The 19297-nt window shown below is 44.6% G+C and overlaps 1 protein-coding gene across 1 annotated transcript in view; it reads left to right on the plus strand.

The window, feature by feature from the left end:
* LOC144505065 (organic cation/carnitine transporter 2-like) overlaps positions 1-19297 on the plus strand; it is a 74322-nt gene that overhangs the window by 13660 nt on the left and 41365 nt on the right. Inside the window, exons 3-4 of the mRNA XM_078230813.1 lie at positions 11108-11262; positions 12748-12919. Coding sequence (XP_078086939.1) covers positions 11108-11262; positions 12748-12919 — 327 coding nt within the window. The remainder of the gene's footprint in view (positions 1-11107; positions 11263-12747; positions 12920-19297) is intronic.

Consider the following 19297-nt stretch of genomic DNA (forward strand, 5'->3'; position numbering starts at 1 on the left):
TACCTGACCTGGTGACTGAGAGTGTCAGATTGAGCGATCATAGAAACTGTGGTGGACCTCAGTTGTGCCTTTGTCCTATATGGACCACCGTTGTGTGTGCTTGTCATACCTGGACACATCCCCTTCCAGTTTGGGTCCTCCCCTCAGCACCTAGTATAAAGGTGGCTGTCTTCTCCCCCTTGTTCAGTCCAGGTCGGTTATTTGTTGGGATCTGCTCCTGATTCTGTTGTGAATAAAAGCCTACACTTATATTGGCATATCGGTAGTCTTTCGCCTTATTGATAGCGCATCAGAAACCCTACAGTGCAGAAGGAGGCCATTCGGCCCATCAAGTCTGCACCGACCACAATCCCACCGAGACCCTATTCCCACAACCCCACGCATCTATCCTGCTAATCTCCCTGACACTAGGGTCAATTTAGCATGGCCAATCAACCTAACCAGCACGTCTTTGGACTTGCTGCGATGGTGCTTCTTTCATTCGATATCTGCTGTACTTCATGGTGAGGTTACATTGTTTGGCGAGCTGGCAGTTGGGTTTTTGAAAGCTGAAACGCAGAAGGGGAGTGTTGAGGTGAAGGAAAGGGGCTGGAGTGGAAAGCAAGCAGTTCACAGTCACATCATCTGTAACTTGTGCTTCATGCCAGATAGATAAATGTGGTTGGTGCAATCTGACATTAAGAGATATGGGGATATCATGACAAAGTGGCATTCAGCTAGATGATCAGCCATGAGCTAATTGAAAGCGGAGCTGGCTCGACGGCCTACTTCTGTTTTTATGTACCTGACTTGAGGAGGTGCATAAGGCAGAACTATCCTACATATTCTTGCTGACGCTGTTGCAATGATCTTGGTATGTACCAGCCTAATAATCTGCACCACTTCATTCCACTACATTCAGCAGACACCGCCTTACCTCCCCACCCCATCCCACGTTTTTGTGGCTGCCTCTTGGGTGTAACCAAAGCCATATGTAAATGATGAAGGGTGGGAATTTAGGATATGGGGGCGGGGGAAGATGGCCAGTAAGGACAGTGGGCTAGCTCTCAGTGGGTGATCCCCCTCTTCCCGATCCAATCGACCATAAACTGAGTGCCCCCACTCTCGCTGCCTCAGAGACCACAAGTACTCTGAAGTGGTTTGCTATATTTATGGTGACAGGCCCACCTTCTGTTGGGGGAATACCAGTGGTGACATGAAGGAGCCCTTAATTGGGCATTAATTATCTGTAAGGGCCTCCATTGACTTAATCAGGGTGAGGGAAGCAGGATCCCCACCTATTCCGTTTGATTAAATGCCAATGCCTGCTTCCAAACTGTTGTGGGAAAAATCGACCAGTAGTCAGACTTCGAGATTCAGAAAATACGATTTATTTAACGGAGCTCCAGGAAATAAGGCACAAGTTAGTAGAATACCTTTTCTCGCTAGAATGTCGGGAGCGGTCCATCTTTATACTTTTCACACAATGAATGGACCGGTGATTTGAACATTATCACATAGTTTAGGCAGGTACAAACAGATATAGACATTTAACATACTATTGTTCTTATGAATGGGTACATTTCCTTATGTCTGTATCTATCAATGGTTGGTTTCGGCTCATTCAGGTGTTAATTGGTTTCCTCGCATTCATATTTTCCCGCCCTTCCTATGGCTAATCTATTCCCTTTGTTTCGGGTTTTCCTTATCTTAAAAGATGTCTCGACCCTCGGCTTGGCTTCCTGAGGTGTTTGTTTTACTTTGAGTCACTGTCTGTGATTTAGAAATGGCTTGTCTGTTAGGTGTTGATTTAAAGTGATTTCTGATAAGTGGGAGCTGGTGTCTGCTTTTTGGCTCCTTTCTCAGTTAACTCTTTATGTGCCAGGCAGCCATTGTAAAGTGTGCTTTCCTTATATTTTCCCCTTACAGTCCCTCCTTTTGATCGGATTATAGCTTCAACAATCCCCAGACCAACAATCATACATTCACATATACAAATCTTCATCTCTCCTTCTTTGCTTCTTTCGATGTCTTCATTTCTTCCAGTATCTTCATTTCTTCCGATGTCTTCAGGGATCTTCATTAGGGGCTCTTCTTCGATGTACACACTGGCTCCTGGCACAATTCTTGTCGTAAGAAGTTTAACAACACCAGGTTAAAGTCCAACAGGTTTATTTGGTAGCAAAAGCCACACAAGCTTTCGGAGCTCTAAGCCCCTTCTTCAGGTGAGTGGGAATTCTGTTCACAAACAGAGCTTATAAAGACACAGACTCAATTTACATGAATAATGGTTGGAATGTGAATACTTACAACTAATCAAGTCTTTAAGAAACAAAACAATGTGAGTGGAGAGAGCATCAAGACAGGCTAAAAAGATGTGTATTGTCTCCAGACAAGACAGCCAGTGAAACTCTGCAGGTCCACGCAACTGTGGGAGTTACAAATAGTGTGACATGAACCCAATATCCCGGTTGAGGCCGTCCTCGTGTGTGCGGAGCTTGGCTATCCCAAGGGAATAGCCTGTCTTGATGCTCTCTCCACTCACATTGTTTTGTTTCTTAAAGACTTGATTAGTTGTAAGTATTCGCATTCCAACCATTATTCATGTAAATTGAGTCTGTGTCTTTATAAGCTCTGTTTGTGAACAGAATTCCCACTCACCTGAAGAAGGGGCTTAGAGCTCCGAAAGCTTGTGTGGCTTTTGCTACCAAATAAACCTGTTGGACTTTAACCTGGTGTTGTTAAACTTCTTACTGTGTTTACCCCAGTCCAACGCCGGCATCTCCACATCATGACAATTCTTGTCAACATTATTTTAAAACAGACTTTAAGGCATCCCACAGTCAGACAACAGACAATTATAATGACAATGTGTATGACCAATCCATGTAACAGGTACGACTCCCAGGACTCCCCCACCAGCCATGCCAGCCAACTACTTCCTCTCCTGGGTCCCTGTCTAAAGTTATCAAGTTGTTTCCTGATGTCATTGATGACCTGTGTAATGTTGTAAGACTCATCTGTGACATGGGTTATGCATTTGTTGCCTATGATTGCACATACTCCCCCTTGTTGTGCTAACTGGTAGTCCACTGCATATCGTGTCTGCTGTGCATACAATCTCAGTTCAGCCTTTGCTTGGTTAACAGCCTCCAATGCTTTTGAAGTGCTGTTTCCCAGGATTGTTAGTCCACAAAAATATGGTTTCTATTCTTTGCTCCAATTACCCCGGCTGACCCCCCCAGAGATAACGCTCCGAGGAACCCATACCCCAGTGAGGATCCCAGTGTACCCGGGGCTTCCCAGTCAGCGCAGAATTCCCTGCTAATAGCCCGGGTTACTATTCTCCTCCGAATGTACCCCTTCTGAGGGCATGGAACAGTCAGTGGCCCGATTGTTCCTACCGCAAAACAGTTTGGGAGGTTTGGTGTTTCTGTCATGTAGGTACCATTGAAGAGGAATACATATCCCTTCTTAGCCCGGCAACACTTAGTGTCCCGATTATGAGCTTGCTCATACTGCCAATTGTTCAGTTTATTTGGCTTCCCGTTTGATTCCACCACCTGGTAAGTATCAAAGGGGTATGTCCATTTGGCTGAGCTTGCGTGAGTTCCATTACATTGCCCGCAAATAAGCTGTCTTCCCGCGGTTATATTTAAACATTTCCGTTCGTCACAAATACAAGTAATCTGTCCCTTGTTAATCCGACAATGTTGACGGACACACTGTGTCTGTACACAAGAATCATTCTTAGGGACTAAGGCATAGGCACATCCCCATCCCTGCCCCGTAAAACAAAGCGGATAGCTTGCAATGTCTGGGCAAGCTTTTCCTCCCACCTGTTGGGACCCCCCGCATGTAGGATCTGTGGTGTTTACAAGTCCCACACATCTCCCCTGTAAACCTCTTTTATATTTGCCAATTTGTCCCTTACAGGGTGTCTCTGATGTATCTACAGTATATAAGTCATGAGGGGTCCACCCAGGGGTGGCTACAAATAGGGCTTCTACAGATTGTGTTAACGGGTAACATACAGTTCGATTCCCGTGTAAATGTATGTGAGCTTTGTAAAACAAATTATCTTCCAGCCCAGTCAAATTTACAGTTGCCACAACGCAAAATAATACAGTTACATACGCAATTACATACATACTTAGGCAGGAATTGGTGGATGTTGATTGGGAGAGGATGTTCGAGGGTAAGTCCGCGTCTGGCATGTGGGAGTCTTTTAAGGAACTATTGATAAGGCTGCAGGATAGGCATGTGCCTGTAAAAAGGAAAGATAGGAAAGGTAGGATTCGAGAGCCATGGATAACCAGGGAAATTGAGGATCTGATTAAAATGAAAAGGGAGGCGTACGTTAAGTCCAGGCAACTGAAAACAGATGGAGCTCTGGAGGAATACAGAGAGAGTAGGAAAGAACTCAAACGGGGAGTTAGAAGGGCAAAAAGAGGTCACGCAATGTTCTTGGCAGGCAGGATTAAGGAGAATCCTAAGGCATTCTATTCATACGTTAGGAACAAAAGAGTTGTCAGGGAGAAAATCGGACCTCTCAGGGACAAAGGAGGGGAATTATGCTTAGAACCCAAGGGAATAGGGGAGAACCTAAATGAATACTTTGCATCGGTATTCACGAAGGAGAGGGGCGTGTTAACCGGGAGTGTCTCGGAGGGAGGTGTTGACCCGTTAGAGAAAATCTCCATTACAAGAGAGGAAGTGTTAGGTTTTTTTAGGTAACATTAAAACTGACAAAGCCCCAGGGCCTGATGGCATCTATCCTCGACTGCTCAGGGAGACGAGAGATGAAATTGCTGGGCCTCTGACGGAAATCTTTGTCGCTTCTTTGGACACGGGTGAGGTCCCTGAGGATTGGAGGATAGCGAATGTGGTCCCGTTGTTTAAGAAGGGTAGCAGGGATAACCCAGGAAATTATAGGCCGGTGAGCTTGACGTCCGTGGTAGGGAAGTTGTTGGAGAGGATTCTTAGAGACAGGATGTATGTGCATTTAGAACGGAACAATCTCATTAGTGACAGACAGCATGGTTTTGTAAGAGGGAGGTCATGCCTTACAAATTTGGTGGAGTTTTTTGAGGAAGTGACAAAAACGGTTGATGAAGGAAGGGCCGTGGATGTCGTCTATATGGATTTCAGTAAGGCATTTGACAAAGTCCCACATGGCAGGTTAGTTAAGAAGGTTAAGGCTCATGGGATACAAGGAGAAGTGGCTAGATGGGTGGAGAACTGGCTTGGCCATAGGAGACAGAGGGTAGTAGTCGAAGGGTCTTTTTCCGGCTCGAGGTCTGTGACCAGTGGTGTTCCGCAGGGCTCTGTACTGGGGCCTCTGCTATTTGTGATATATATAAATGATTTGGAAGAAGGTGTCACTGGTGTAATCAGCAAGTTTGCGGATGGCACGAAGATGGCTGGACTTGCGGATAGCGAAGAGCATTGTCGGGCAATACAGCAGGATATAGATAGGCTGGAAAATTGGGCGGAGAGGTGGCAGATGGAGTTTAATCCGGATAAATGCGAAGTGATGCATTTTGGAAGAAATAATGTAGGGAGGAGTTATACAATAAATGGCAGAGTCATCAGGAGTACAGAAACACAGAGGGACCTAGGTGTGCAAGTCCACAAATCCTTGAAGGTGGCAACACAGGTGGAGAAGGTGGTGAAGAAGGCATATGGTATGCTTGCCTTTATAGGATGGGGTATAGAGTATAAAAGCTGGAGTCTGATGATGCAGCTGTATAGAACGCTGGTTAGGCCACATTTGGAGTACTGCGTCCAGTTCTGGTTGCCGCACTACCAGAAGGACGTGGAGGCGTTAGAGAGAGTGCAGAGAAGGTTTACCAGGATGTTGCCTGGTATGGAGGGTCTTAGCTATGAGGAGAGATTGGGTAAACTGGGGTTGTTCTCCCGGGAAAGACGGAGAATGAGGGGAGATCTAATAGAGGTGTACAAGATTATGAAGGGTATAGATAGGGTGAACAGTGGGAAGCTTTTTCCCAGGTCGGAGGTGACAATCACGAGGGGTCACGGGCTCAAGGTGAGAGGGGCGAAGTATAACTCAGATATCAGAGGGACGTTTTTTACACAGAGGGTGGTGGGGGCCTGGAATGCGCTGCCAAGTAGGGTGGTGGAGGCGGACACGCTGACATCATTTAAGACTTACCTGGATAGTTACATGAAAAGCCTGGGAATGGAGGGATACAAACGATTGGTCTAGTTGGACCAAGGAGCGGCACAGGCTTGGAGGGCCGAAGGGCCTGTTTCCTGTGCTGTACTGTTCTTTGTTCTTTGTATATCCGCAACAGTCATAAAACCTAACACTATAATTCAATTTTTACAAGTTATTTTATTTATTAACCCGCGCACGCCTAATCTTGCTTGCAGTCTTTGCCTGTGTTGAGGGAAGCAGTTCTGTTAGTTCATCAATTTAGCTACTTATCTCCTTTGTATAATTTCAGCTGCGTCCAGTGCTTCCAGACACCTTTCCCTCTTATGTCTATACAGGCACAGGTGTCCCCACTAATTATAATTTCATATGGCCCATTCCACTTTGGTGCAAACCCTGGTTTGTCGGGTAGTGTTTTCACTAGGACGTGACTTCCCACTGTTGGGACGTCAGGGAGCATTTCCAGCTCTCTCTCTGTGTCTTTTATTTCCTGATTGTCTTTTACCAATTTGCACAACCCTTTTAGCTGGGTGCTCAGGTCCAGAACGTATCTCTTGATTTTATCTTTTAGTGGACCGACATCGGTCCCACCTGTTATGATGCTTTCTGGTAATTGCATCGCCCGTCCTGTCATTAGCTCATAAGGGGTTAATCCGGTTGTCCGGTTTGTGGTAGCTCTTAATTTCTTTAAAATAGTGGGAAATACCTCTGTCCACCTTCTCCCTGATGTTTGTATGGCTTTAGCTAGTGCATTATACATTTTAACTATATATCCCCCTTCCATAGCAAGCTTAATGTGAATTAAATAACACTTTGTACTGGCCTTTTTTGGCTGCAGTTGGACATCCATTCATTTGTATGTAATCTTATCAAAAGACATCGCTTTCCCCATTAAAATCACATGCCATACAGTTCCGATCTTTATATGATGTACTCTTACATTATCTCTAATTTGATCATTTGTTTGCGTGCAAGCGCTGCACCACAGTACTTCACAAAATAATTATGTTTTTATCAATACACAATATAGTATATGAATATATCATACAAAGTTGGTTAAGGCTTTTCAGGATTTGATGTTATTCTTGTGTCTATATGGCAGTGCTATACTGTATAATAAAAATAATCAAGCGGCAGTTGTATCATACCACTTTACACATCGTAACCGTGATATCCAAACCCTTTTAATTCAAACTGTTTCCATTTTAAACTGAGCTCCAGATCAAAACCCCCGCACTCTAGGGAAAATAACAGGCGCCGAATCAAAATCAAAGTAGGTACAATACACACCAGTTATTTGATTAGGAACGTTTTGGTTTCTTAACTGGCTAGATTTTAAGCTTTGCAGTGTTTTTATATTTGGCAAACCTTGAACCTTGATGGCACATGAAATTCCGACAGCAGTACATAATTTTAACCAGTTCAGAATACTAAACTATCCGACGTTCGTAAATCGCGATATTCTGCGATTAATACTGTATTTCACTGACTTGATATACTTTAAACTGACTCATAGACAATATATTTACCTCAGTCTTTTGTTCCTGCTTTCCTACCTTTCCACAAAATTACTTATTTTCTTCTCTTAACTTCTCAACTAACTCTTATAATTTCTACTTCAAGACAAAGGAAAGAGCACATGGTTCCTTCCAAGGTTTAAATCCTTTCTTAACATTAAAACATTAAAGCAAACAACAACAAAACATCCACGCAACCACTTTGTTTAAACACACACGGACACACATGGAAGCTTCCAAAAGTCATTCCACAGCACATCCTTTTTCATTCAAACTTAACATTTCAAACTGGGATGAGAGTAAAACATTCAAAGAGAATACAGCACGTTGATTAAGACAGTCGCTTTTATTCTTCTTTCTTCCAAACTGTAATTAACTCAAAACAGAAGTAGATTCAAGAAATCTTATCACTTTAATCTTTAACAGTTTTAACACTCTCCCAGCCCCCCTGAGGCTAAACCAAGGTGCAATGCACTGCACCCACTGCCTGCAACAAACATTCCACAGGAACAAACAGGCTTCTCCAGCTCCCTGCTCTCAATCTAATACAACAACAACCACCTACATTCGACAAGCTACCAGATCTCACAAACACACTGAAATACAAAAACTAAGATCTCTTCTATCCACCTCCAGGTATGCCACTAGCCCATTCTACCAATTCATCGTAATCTTGGGACATAATCACTCCCATTTTTAGGATGACCTGGTGAGAACTAGAGAGTCCATCCTTAAAAGCCTGGATGAACGCTCGATCTCCTCGCCCTGGATTCCCTTGTCCTGAGCACTCTTGGTATATCCGGAACAGTCGTTCCCCATACTCAGAAGCTCCTTCTCCTTCTAGCTGCTTTGTGGTGGTAATTCTGCTCCAGTTAGTGGGAGCCTTCCCTAAGACCCTCTGAATTTCTTCTTTAAACTGTAAGAAGGGTGCCTGTTGGGCATCTATCTCTGCTGCTAGGGGGATTACATGTGTCCACCGTCCCCCATTATAATCCGGTGCTATAGGGGCAGTGGGTCCACCTACTACCTGCCTCCACTTATCCACTGGACAGGCTGCCCTGATCAGCTGGTGTACGTCTCTTAGGTGTAATTGGTGTCCTACCCAGATCGTGTCTAGTTCTTCCCAGAATGTAGTGTTCGCGCTTCTAGTTTGTAATTTGCCCAGGGAAGCCATTATCTGCTGTCTCTCCCCTGGGGTAAAGGGTTTATAATTTGCCTTTGGTCACGCTGCTGTTCCCCCTCGGGTTATGGGCGCTAAGTTGTGTTCTAGCGCTTCCCTCTCCTCTGAGGGAGCGGATGGTCCTTGCTGGATAGACTCATAAGAAGGTAGAGGATCAGTTTCTCCTCCCCATTGCCTTTCTAAAACCTGATTTTGTTTTTCCAGTTCCCTCACTCGGGATTCTAATTCTCTAATTCTTTCTTTACCTTCCCTCCATTTCCTCGTTGAGGCAACTACTTGTTCAATTAGACCTGCTAACTGACGTGTTAACATTACTCCTATCTTCTTCGTTCTGTTTCTTTTTTCTTTATCTATCCACTCTCTCTGCTGCTCTAAGGTTTGAGAAGTATCCCAGCCATCCTTTTGCATTCTCTTTATTAACTCCTTCCTGTCTGTCATGTAGATTTCAATCAGGGAACCTGCAGCTCCCCTTTTAACTCCGCTATCTGTCATTTCGCAGATTTTACTAACCCCGGCCACGATTACTCTTTAGCAAAGTGTGCTCTCTACCGTTGGGACTTCACTACCCCCGGCCACTATTGCTATTCTCACACCGTGTTTCACTGCCGTTACAGGGTTTCAAGTTGTACTCACGGCTTCCACGATTACCACTTCGGCAATGTGCTTCTCCACCGGAGTCCGGTTTAGGTCAGAGTTGATCAAACTCCTGTTCCGCCCCGCTTTTCACAACATTGACAGTACAGTTCTCAACTTCTCAATACTTTCATGCAATCAGCTGGCAACTCTGCGTCTGTTCGCCACTACAGAGGTTGATGTTAAACCGACTTCTGCCCTTTTGTGCTTCACAGTCCTTTAGTGCCCTTGGTGTCTCTCACTCACTTCAATTCCTGACCTTCACGTGGCAGATTTCTGCTCTTAATAGCCAGTCTAAGGCAGAGATTTTGAGACAGGCACTACTTTGTCCTTTTGTCGATCAGCACAAATCACAGTTACTTATTACTATCAGCAGTTAGTACTTATCACTATAACAAATACACAGTACAACTATTTCCCCCTTATAAACTGTATTTTCTGATCCAGTCCAACTTTCACAGATTCCGCGATCTCTACCCCAGTTGCGATCGTGGCCAATCGATCTCACCAGTAATAGGATCCTAGCCGACTACGCCAATTTGTTGTGGGAAAAGTCCACTAATAGTCAGACTTCGAGATTCAGAAAATACGATTTATTTAACGGAGCTCCGGGAGATAAGGCACAAGTTAGTAGAATACCTTTTCTCGCTAGAATGTCGGGAGCGGTCCATCTTTATACTTTTTACACAACGGATGGACCGGTGATTTGAACATTATCACATCGTTTAGGCAGGTACAAACAGATATAGACATTTAACATATTATTGTTCTTATGAATGGGTACATTTCCTTATGTCTGTATCTATCAATGGTTGGTTTCGGCTCATTCAGGTGTTAATTGGTTTCCTCGCATTCATATTTTCCCGCCCTTCCTATGGCTAATCTATTCCCTTTGTTTCGGGTTTTCCTTATCTTAAAAGATGTCGCGACCCTCGGTTTGGCTTCCTGAGGTGTTTGTTTTACTTTGAGTCACTGTCTGTGATTTAGAAATGGCTTGTCTGTTAGGTGTTGATTTAAAGTGATTTCTGATAAGTGGGAGCTAGTGTCTGCTTTTTGGCTCCTTTCCCAGTTAACTATGTGCCAGGCAGCCATTGTAAAGTGTGCTTTCCTTGTATTTTCCCCTTACACAAACCTACCACAAAGAAGCACACAAAGCACCAACCAAGGTCTTTTGACATCATCTCCTGGCTTGTTTCTTCTTATGATAATTTTACTTCTGGGGTGGAGCAAGCCTCTACAAACCATCCCCCAATCCCAGAGGTAAGACTTTGACCTTGTATCTAGATGTCAACATAATTCCTAATCCTTCCAGTGCACCGTCATTAATATTATGTTGGTTTAACATAAGCTGAATCAGATGTTCAATGCTGATGTGATTTTATGTAAATCTAAGAGTGAGTGGAGAAGTCTGTGTTTAAATACATGATCCTTTATGCAATTGAGAGAATATAGACATACCATTTACACCAGTGTATCTGTGTATGTACAAATATATGCATGATTTAGCAAGTGAACATGTGAGTTATTGCATGCTAAATCATGTGCATTTTAGTTAGCATGCGATTACTCACATGCAGTGTGTATATTTAAGTTGCCATGTTCTTTGCTTCAACTTTGTAGGTTTGGGAGGAAGATCGTTCTGTTTGGAACTTTGGCTGTACAAACTGTATTCGGCATTCTTCAAGCGTTCTCTCCAAACTGGGAAATGTTTTGCATTTTGAATTTCATTGTGGGTCTTGGATCAACTTCAAACTATGCGGCTGCCTTTGTTCTTGGTAAGTACTTACTCCATTCAGTGGTTTTATATATCTTTTTCTGGCCACTTTTGATGATCTTGTCATTCTCTGTATGACACTAAGTTCTGGTCATTACATAATAATCCGGAAAATTGGCAGAACAACCATGGAATTTTGAGGCTTCATTTTCCACCCCCCACCAACCAAAGAACAAAGAAAATTACAACACAGGATCAGGCCCTTCGGCCCTCCAAGCCATGCTGCCCGACTTAACTAAAACCCCCTACCCTTCCGGGGACCATATCCCTCTATTCCCATCCTATTCATGTATTTGTCAAAACGCCCCTTAAAAGTCACTACCGTATCTGCTTCCACTACCTCCCCCGGCAACGAGTTCCAGGCACCCACCACTCTCTGTGTAAAAAATCTGCCTCGTACATCTCCTTTAAACCTTGCCCCTTGCACCTTAAACCTGTACCCCCTAGTAATTGACTCTTCCACCCTGGGAAAAAGCTTCTGACTATCCACTCTGTCCATGCCTCTCAATCTTGTAGACTTCTATCAGGTCGCCCCTCAACCTCCGTTGTTCCAGTGAGAACAAACCAAGTTTCTCCAACCTCTCCTCATAACTAATGCCCTCCATGCCAGGCAGCATCCTGGTAAATCTTCTCTGTATCCTCTCCAAAGCCTCCACATCCTTCTGGTAGTGTGGCGAACAGAATTGAACACTATATTCCAAGTGCGGCCGAACTAAGGTTCTATTAAGCTGCAACATGACTTGCCAATTTTTAAACTGAATGCCCCGGCCGATGAAGGCAAGCATGCCGCATGCCTTCTTGACTACCTTCTCCACCTGCATTGCCACTTTCAGTGACCTGTGTGCCTATACACCCAGATCCCTTTGCCTATCAATACTCTTAATGGTTCTGCCATTTACTGTATATTTCCTATCAGTGTTCGACCTTACAAAATGCATCATTTGTCCGGATTAAACTCCATTTTCCATCTCTCCGCCCAAGTTTCCAACTGATTTATATCCTGCTGTATCCTCTGATGGTCCTCATCACTATCCACAAATCCACCAACCTTTGTGTCCTCCGCAAGCTTACTAATCAAACCAGTTACATTTTCCTCCAAATCATTTATATATATATTACAAACAGCAAAGGTCCCAGCACTGATCCCTGAGGAACACCACTTGTCACAGCCCTCCATTCAGAAATGCACCCTTCCACTGCTACCCTCTGTCTTCTTTGACTGAGTCAGTTTTGTATCCACCTTGCCAGCTCACCTCTGATCCCGTGCGACTTCACCTTCTGCACCAGTTTGCCATCCTTTAGTGGAAAAATGGTCAATGAAGTTCTGAAATATGATCGGCAGTAAGAATATTCCTGCTGGGATTTTAAACCAGAGGATTACTGAATTTCAGAAAGTATAACGGATATGATTCACAAAATTCAGTGTGACAAAACAAATCCGCAAGAAGAGTTCTCATATTGCATATCTGTTCTACACTTGTTGCAGGATCAGAAGTTTTTGGGAAATCTATGCGTATTGTGTACTGCACGCTGGGAGTTGGCATTTCTTATGCATGCGGCTATATGTTCCTGCCTATAGTCGCATACTTCATACGAAGCTGGTGGATGTTGCTTTTGACCTTGTCTTTTGTTGGCCTCCTGTACATTCCTTTGTGGTGGTAAGTATGAATGTGAACCATATCCCAATGTAAACAAGGGAAAAACTTTTTATTTTCTATTAACTTTTGTCACTAATTCAATCAAGATAAAATTAAAGCTCTTCCTGCATGAGAGTAAGAATGGGGGAATCAGCCTTGACAGTGTACTAAAGATGAGAGGCTGGATGTTTAGAGAGTTAATTTTCATATTTATTGCCTCAGAGGTATCTGAGTGGAATCAATATCCAGTCATTATAATACCTGCCAAATTTTGAAATTGATGGGTTGAAAATAAGATGGCTTCTGCAATGGGAAGATGATCAACTATATTAGATTACTGCCCATACAGGTGGCGATGATGAACATTATCTCAAATCCTCAAGGTTATAATACCTGGAGAATTAGTGTACTACAGCTTTTATTTACTTCAATTCATTGGCTTGTGGGTAGGGTCTGGATCATGAATGTGTTTAAAGCGCTGCCCTTTCATATGGCTCTCTCCAATTGGTTGTGTCCTCAATACTCAGAAAAGTAACAGGGAAACATGTATTCAGTGCTTCTTCTGTTATTAACTGCTTCCTGTGCAAAACTGCCATTGTGTACACGGGGGAAAGCAAGCGATTAATGCGTATATCATCTGCAGCTTGTAAATCAGGAGAGACTGTGAGATGAATTGGAAATGGAATGTGCCAAAGGAGAGTTAAATATAAACATAGTATTGTTGAAAAACAGACATGCTGTTGAAGCTTTGCATCTTGCACTCATCAGGACTGATGGAGTATCAATTGCAAAGGGAGCAACAATTCATACTGCATGAGAAGAGAGAGTGGGCAGCACAGTAGCACGGTGGTCAGCACTGCTGCCTCACAGCGCCAGGGACCCAGGTTCAATTCCTGGCTTGGGTCACTGTCCGTGTGTGGAGTTTGCACCTTCTCCCCATGTCTGTGTGGGTTTCCTCTGGGTACTCTGGCTTCCTCCCACATTCTGAAAGATGTGCTGGTTAGGTGCATTGACCTGAACAGGCCCTGGACTGTGGTGACTAAGGGAATTTCACAGTAACCACATTTCAGTGTTAATATACACCTTACTCGTGACTGATAAATAAACTTAACTTTCGTTGATTAGTTGGCGAGTCCATTATTAAAGATGAGATCGCAGAGTATTTGGAAGTGCGTGATAAAGTAAGACTGAGTCAGCACGGCTTTGTAAAGGGGAGGTTGTGTCTGACAAATCTGTTAGAGTTCTTTGAGGAGATAACAAGGAAGTTAGATAAAGGAGAACCAGTGGATGTGATTTATTTAGATTTCCAGAAGGCCTTTGACAAGGTGCCGCATAGGAGAGTGTTAAATAAGTTTACATGGGTATGATGGGTATAGAGTGATATGCAGGCAATTGGGATTAGTTTAGGGTTTTTTTTTAAAAAGGGTGACATGGACAACTTGGGCCGAAGGGCCTGTTTCCATGCTGTAAACCTCTATGACTCTAAGTTAAGTGCCCATGGTGTTAAGGGTAAGATCCTGGCATGGATAGAGGATTGGCTGACTGGCAGAAGGCAGAGAGTGAGGATAAAGTGGTCTTTTTCAGTATGGCAGCTGGTGACTAGTGGTGTGCCTCAGGAGTCAGTGCTGGGACCACAACTTTTCACAATATGCATTAATGATTTGAAGGAAGGAACTGAAGGCACTGTTGCTAAGTTTGCAGATAATACAAAGATATGTAGTGGGACAGATAGTATTGAGGAAGCAGGGGGGCTGCAGAGGGACTTGGACAGGTTAGGAATGTGGGGAAAGAAGTAGCAGATGGAATACAATGTGGAAAAGTGTGAGGTTATGCACTTTGGAAGGAGGAATGGAGGCATAGACTATTTTCTAAATGAAAAAATGCTTAGGAAATCAGAAACACAAAGGGACTTGGGAGTCACTGTTCAAGATTCTCTTAAGGTTAATGTGCAGGTTCAGTCAGCAGTTAGGAAGGCAGATGCAATGCTAACATTCATGTCGAGAGGGCGAGAATACATGAGCAGGGATGTACTTCTGAAGCTGTATAAGGCTCTGGTCAGATCTCACTTGGAGTATTGTGAGCAGTTTTGGGCTCCGTATCTAAGGAAGGATGCGCTGGCCTTGGAAAGGGTCCAGAGGATGTTCACAAGAATGATCCCTGGAATGAAGGGCTTGTTGTTTGGGGGGGGGGGGGGGGGGTGAGTCGAGCCAGATCGTTCTCTGGTTGGGGGGAGGGAGAAGGAGGCGAGTCAGATGTATCTCTGATGGGGGGTGGGGGAGGGAGGCCCGATCATTCTCCGATGGGGTGGGGGGGGAGGGAGGCCCCGATCATTCTCTGGTGGGGGGGAGGGGGATGGGCCACATTGCTCTCTGGTGGGGGTGGGGAGGGGAGGAGGAGGGCCCGAGCATTATCTGGTGGCACTGGGGGAGGAGGAGGGAGGCCCAATCGTTCTCTGGTGGGGGGAGGGGGGGAGGAGGAGGGAGGCGGCTCAGATGGATCTCTGATTGGGGGGGGGGGGGCAGGGGCAGGTGGAGTCTGCTGCCACTCTGCGGGTGATCGGTGGGGGGAGGGGGGAAGGAGGCAAGGGGTCACGATCGGTCTGGGTAGCTGGGGGGCGGGTGGATAAGGGGGATTGTTATGATGTGGGGGTTGGGCGATATCTGTGGGGGCCATCGCTCCCGCTTTTTGCTTCTGGGTCGCTGAATCCACTTTTTGCGGCCGGGAGCAATGTGACAGGGGAGCGTTTCTCTAATTTGTTTTCGCTGCGCATGCACAGTTGAAGGCTCCGATCGGAGCAGCAGCATTTCGGGCGCGATAAGCCCCGCCCACAGCGCGATTCAGACCCGCGATTTTTTTTTTCAGGCTGAGTGCTAATGGGGGCGCCCAAGAACAGGTTTCCAAGTCGGATCTGAATTGCGCCCAGATTCAGCACTTAGAATCAAAATGGTAAAATCGCCCCCACCCTGTCAAAACAAACACCTCTGCCAATCAGTGTCCACTGGCCAGCAAATGAGCACTCTTCTTCCCATGCAGTGTGTGCTTTACAACTCATATTCTCCTGTGTCTAATCTGATTATGGTAAGATGAAAAACATTGGCAGCATGTTTCTTTTTTGTAGCAATACTCAAGTTCTGTGCTACCAAACAAGTATACAAGCATGGTGTCTTTTCCTGATTTCAGACCCCCACAGGACACAACCTCTGTCATTAGTGGCTCTGATTATGACAATTACCATCTCTCATATAAGGAGTGAAGGCAGTTGTCAAGCAATGCTTATTCACTGGATGACCTGCTCACCAGTGCTCAGCTTTGGTTCTGACACTCGACTGCAGACCCCATGACAGCCTTAGCCCAAACATGGAGAAAAGAGCTGAACTCCAGAGGTGAGAGTGACTGCCCATTGCCACCAAGGCAGCATTTGACTGATTCTGACATCAAAGTGCCCTAGGAAAATTGAAGTCCATAGGAATCAGAGAAAACCTCTCCTCCAGTTGCAGTCACACCCATCGAGAAGGAAGATGGAAGCAAATTACTGAGGATGCTGGAATCTGAAACAAAAACAGAAAATGCTGAAAAATCTCAACCGGTCTGGATGACCCTTTGTCAGAGCAAAGGAGAAAGATAGTTCTGGCTTTTGGAAACCAAACATCTCTGCTACAGGACACTATTTCACGTGTTCCTGGATAGTATCCTAAGCAAAATTATCTGCAGCTGCTCCATCATTGTCTCTCCATCCATCATAAAGTCAGGAGTGTGGATGTTTGCCGATGATTCCACAATTTTCAGTTCCATTTGCAACCTTTGATTCAGAAAGACCTGGATTACATCCTAGCTTAGGTTGAAGTAGGTGGCTGTAACATTTGCATCACATGTGCAAGGCAACGGCCATCTCCAACAAGAGAAAATCTAACTTACTTTGATGATCCCAATTGGTGTTACCGCTGGATGGGAAGATTCCAGAATGGCATCCTGTTATAGTCCTTGTTTCTTCGGTTCTTTCAACTTCAGACTCATTGAAAACTTCTCTTCATTTCTCTCGATTTATTAACCAGCTGTTATTTAAATTTCAGGCATTGGCTTGCTTAACCAGGGACCTTGGGGTAATTGTTCACAGATCCCTGAAGGTGGTAGATCACATGAATAGGATGGTTAAGAAGGCACATGGGACACTTGCTTTCATCAGTCATGGTATCAAATATAAGAGCAAGGAGGTAATGTTGGAGTTGTACAGAGCATTGGTTAGGCCACAGCTGGAGTACTGTATGCAATTCTGGTCACCTCACTATAGGAAGAATGTGGTCGCACTGGAGGGCGTACAGAGGAGGTTCACCAGATTGTTGCCTGGGATGGAGCATTTGAGATATAATGAGAGACTGGATAGGCTTGGATTGTTTACTTTAGAGTAGAGAAGGCTGAGGGGGGACATGATTGAAGTGCACAAGGTTATGAGGGGTATGAACAGGGTGAGTAGGGAGCAGCTGTTCCCCTTGGTTGAGGGGTCAATCATGAGGGGGACATGGTTTTAGGATAAGGGGCAAGAGGGGATTTGAGGAAAACTGCTTTCACTCAGAGGCTGGTGGGAATCTGGAATGCACTGCCTGGCAAGGTAGTGGAGGCCGGAAACCTTACAACACTTAAAAAAAATTCGGATGAGCGTTTGAAATATCATAACATTCAAGGATATGGGACAATGCAGGAAAACGGGATGAGCGCGCCTTTAATGGTAGTTATTGTCCGAAAGCTTGTGTGGCTTTTGCTACCAAATAAACCTGTTGGACTTTAACCTGGTGTTGTTAAACTTCTTACAGTTATTGTCTATGCAGACTCAATGGGTCAAAGGGCCTTTTCTGCACTGTACGCCTCGCTGATTTTATGACTCTATGGTATGGCTTTTCTTCAAGCAAACCTGAGAGAGTTGTTCCTTCCCGAGCTTCCTATGCTTAACTGCTATGAATTCAGTTAAAATCACAATCCCAGAAACCTTACTGCTCTAAAGATGCCCCAGTTTCTAAACAACGATTTTTACTTCTCCAAGCTTGTTTACTTTTCATGTTATAACCCCTCAAGAATCATAGAAACCCCACAGTGCAGAAAGAGGCCATTTGGCCCATCGAGTCTGCACCAACCACAATCCCACCCAGGCCCTACCCCATATCCCTACATATAGAACATAGAACATTACAGCGCAGTACAGGCCCATCGGCCCTCGATTTTGCACCGACCAGTGAAACCAATCTAAAGCCCCTCTAATCTACACTATTCCAATATCATCCATATGTTTATCCAATAACCATTTGAATGCTCTTAATGTTGATGAGTCCACTACTGCTGCAGGCAGGGCATTCTATGCCCTTCCTACTCTCTGAGTAAAGAACCTACCTCCGACATCTGTCCTATATCTATCACCCCTCAATTTAAAGCTATGTCCCCTCGTGTTAGCCATCACCATCTGAGGAAAAAGGCTCTCACTATCCACCCTATCTAATCCTCTGATCATCTTGTATGCCTCGATTAAGTCACCTCTTAACCTTCTCTCTAACGAAAACGACCTCAAGTCCCTCAGCCTTTCCTCATACGATCTTCCCACCATACCAGGCAACATCCTGGTAAATCTCCTCTGCACCCTTTCCAACGCTTCCACATTTTTCCTATAATGTGGCGACCAGAACTGTACACAATACTCCAAGTGCGGCCGCACCAGCGTTTTGTACAGTTGCAGCATGACCTCCTGGCTCCGAAACTCAATCCCTCTACCAATAAAAGCTAACACACCGTACGCCTTCTTAACAACCCTATCAACCTGGGTGCCAACTTTCAGGGATCTATGCACATGAACACCCAGATCCTTCTGTTCATCCACACTACCAAGTATCTTACCATTAGCCCAGTACTCTGTATTCCTGTTACTCCTTCCAAAGTGAATCACCTCACACTTTTCCACATTAAACTCCATTTGCCACCTCTCAGCCCAGCTCTGCAGCTTATCTATGTCCCTCTGTAACCTGCCACTTCCCTCCGCACTGTCTACAACTCCACCGACTTTAGTGTCATCCGCAAATTTATGAATCCATCCTTCTACGCCCTCATCCAGGTCATTAATAAAAATAACAAACAGCAGTGGCCCCAAAACAGATCCTTGCGGTACACCACTAGTAACTGAACTCCAGGATGAATATTTCCCATCAACCACCACCCTCTGTTTTCTTACAGCTAGCCAATTCCTGATCCAAACCACTAAATCACCCTCAATCCTATGTATCCGTATTTTCTGCAAAAGCTTACCATGGGGAACCTTATCAAACGCTTTGCTGAAATCCATATACACCACATCAACTGCTTTACCCTCATCCATCTCTTTGGTCACCTTCTCAAAGAACTCAATAAGGTTTGTGAGGCATG

The sequence above is a fragment of the Mustelus asterias genome, chromosome 16 (assembly GCF_964213995.1).
Source record: "Mustelus asterias chromosome 16, sMusAst1.hap1.1, whole genome shotgun sequence".
NCBI lineage: Eukaryota > Metazoa > Chordata > Chondrichthyes > Carcharhiniformes > Triakidae > Mustelus > Mustelus asterias.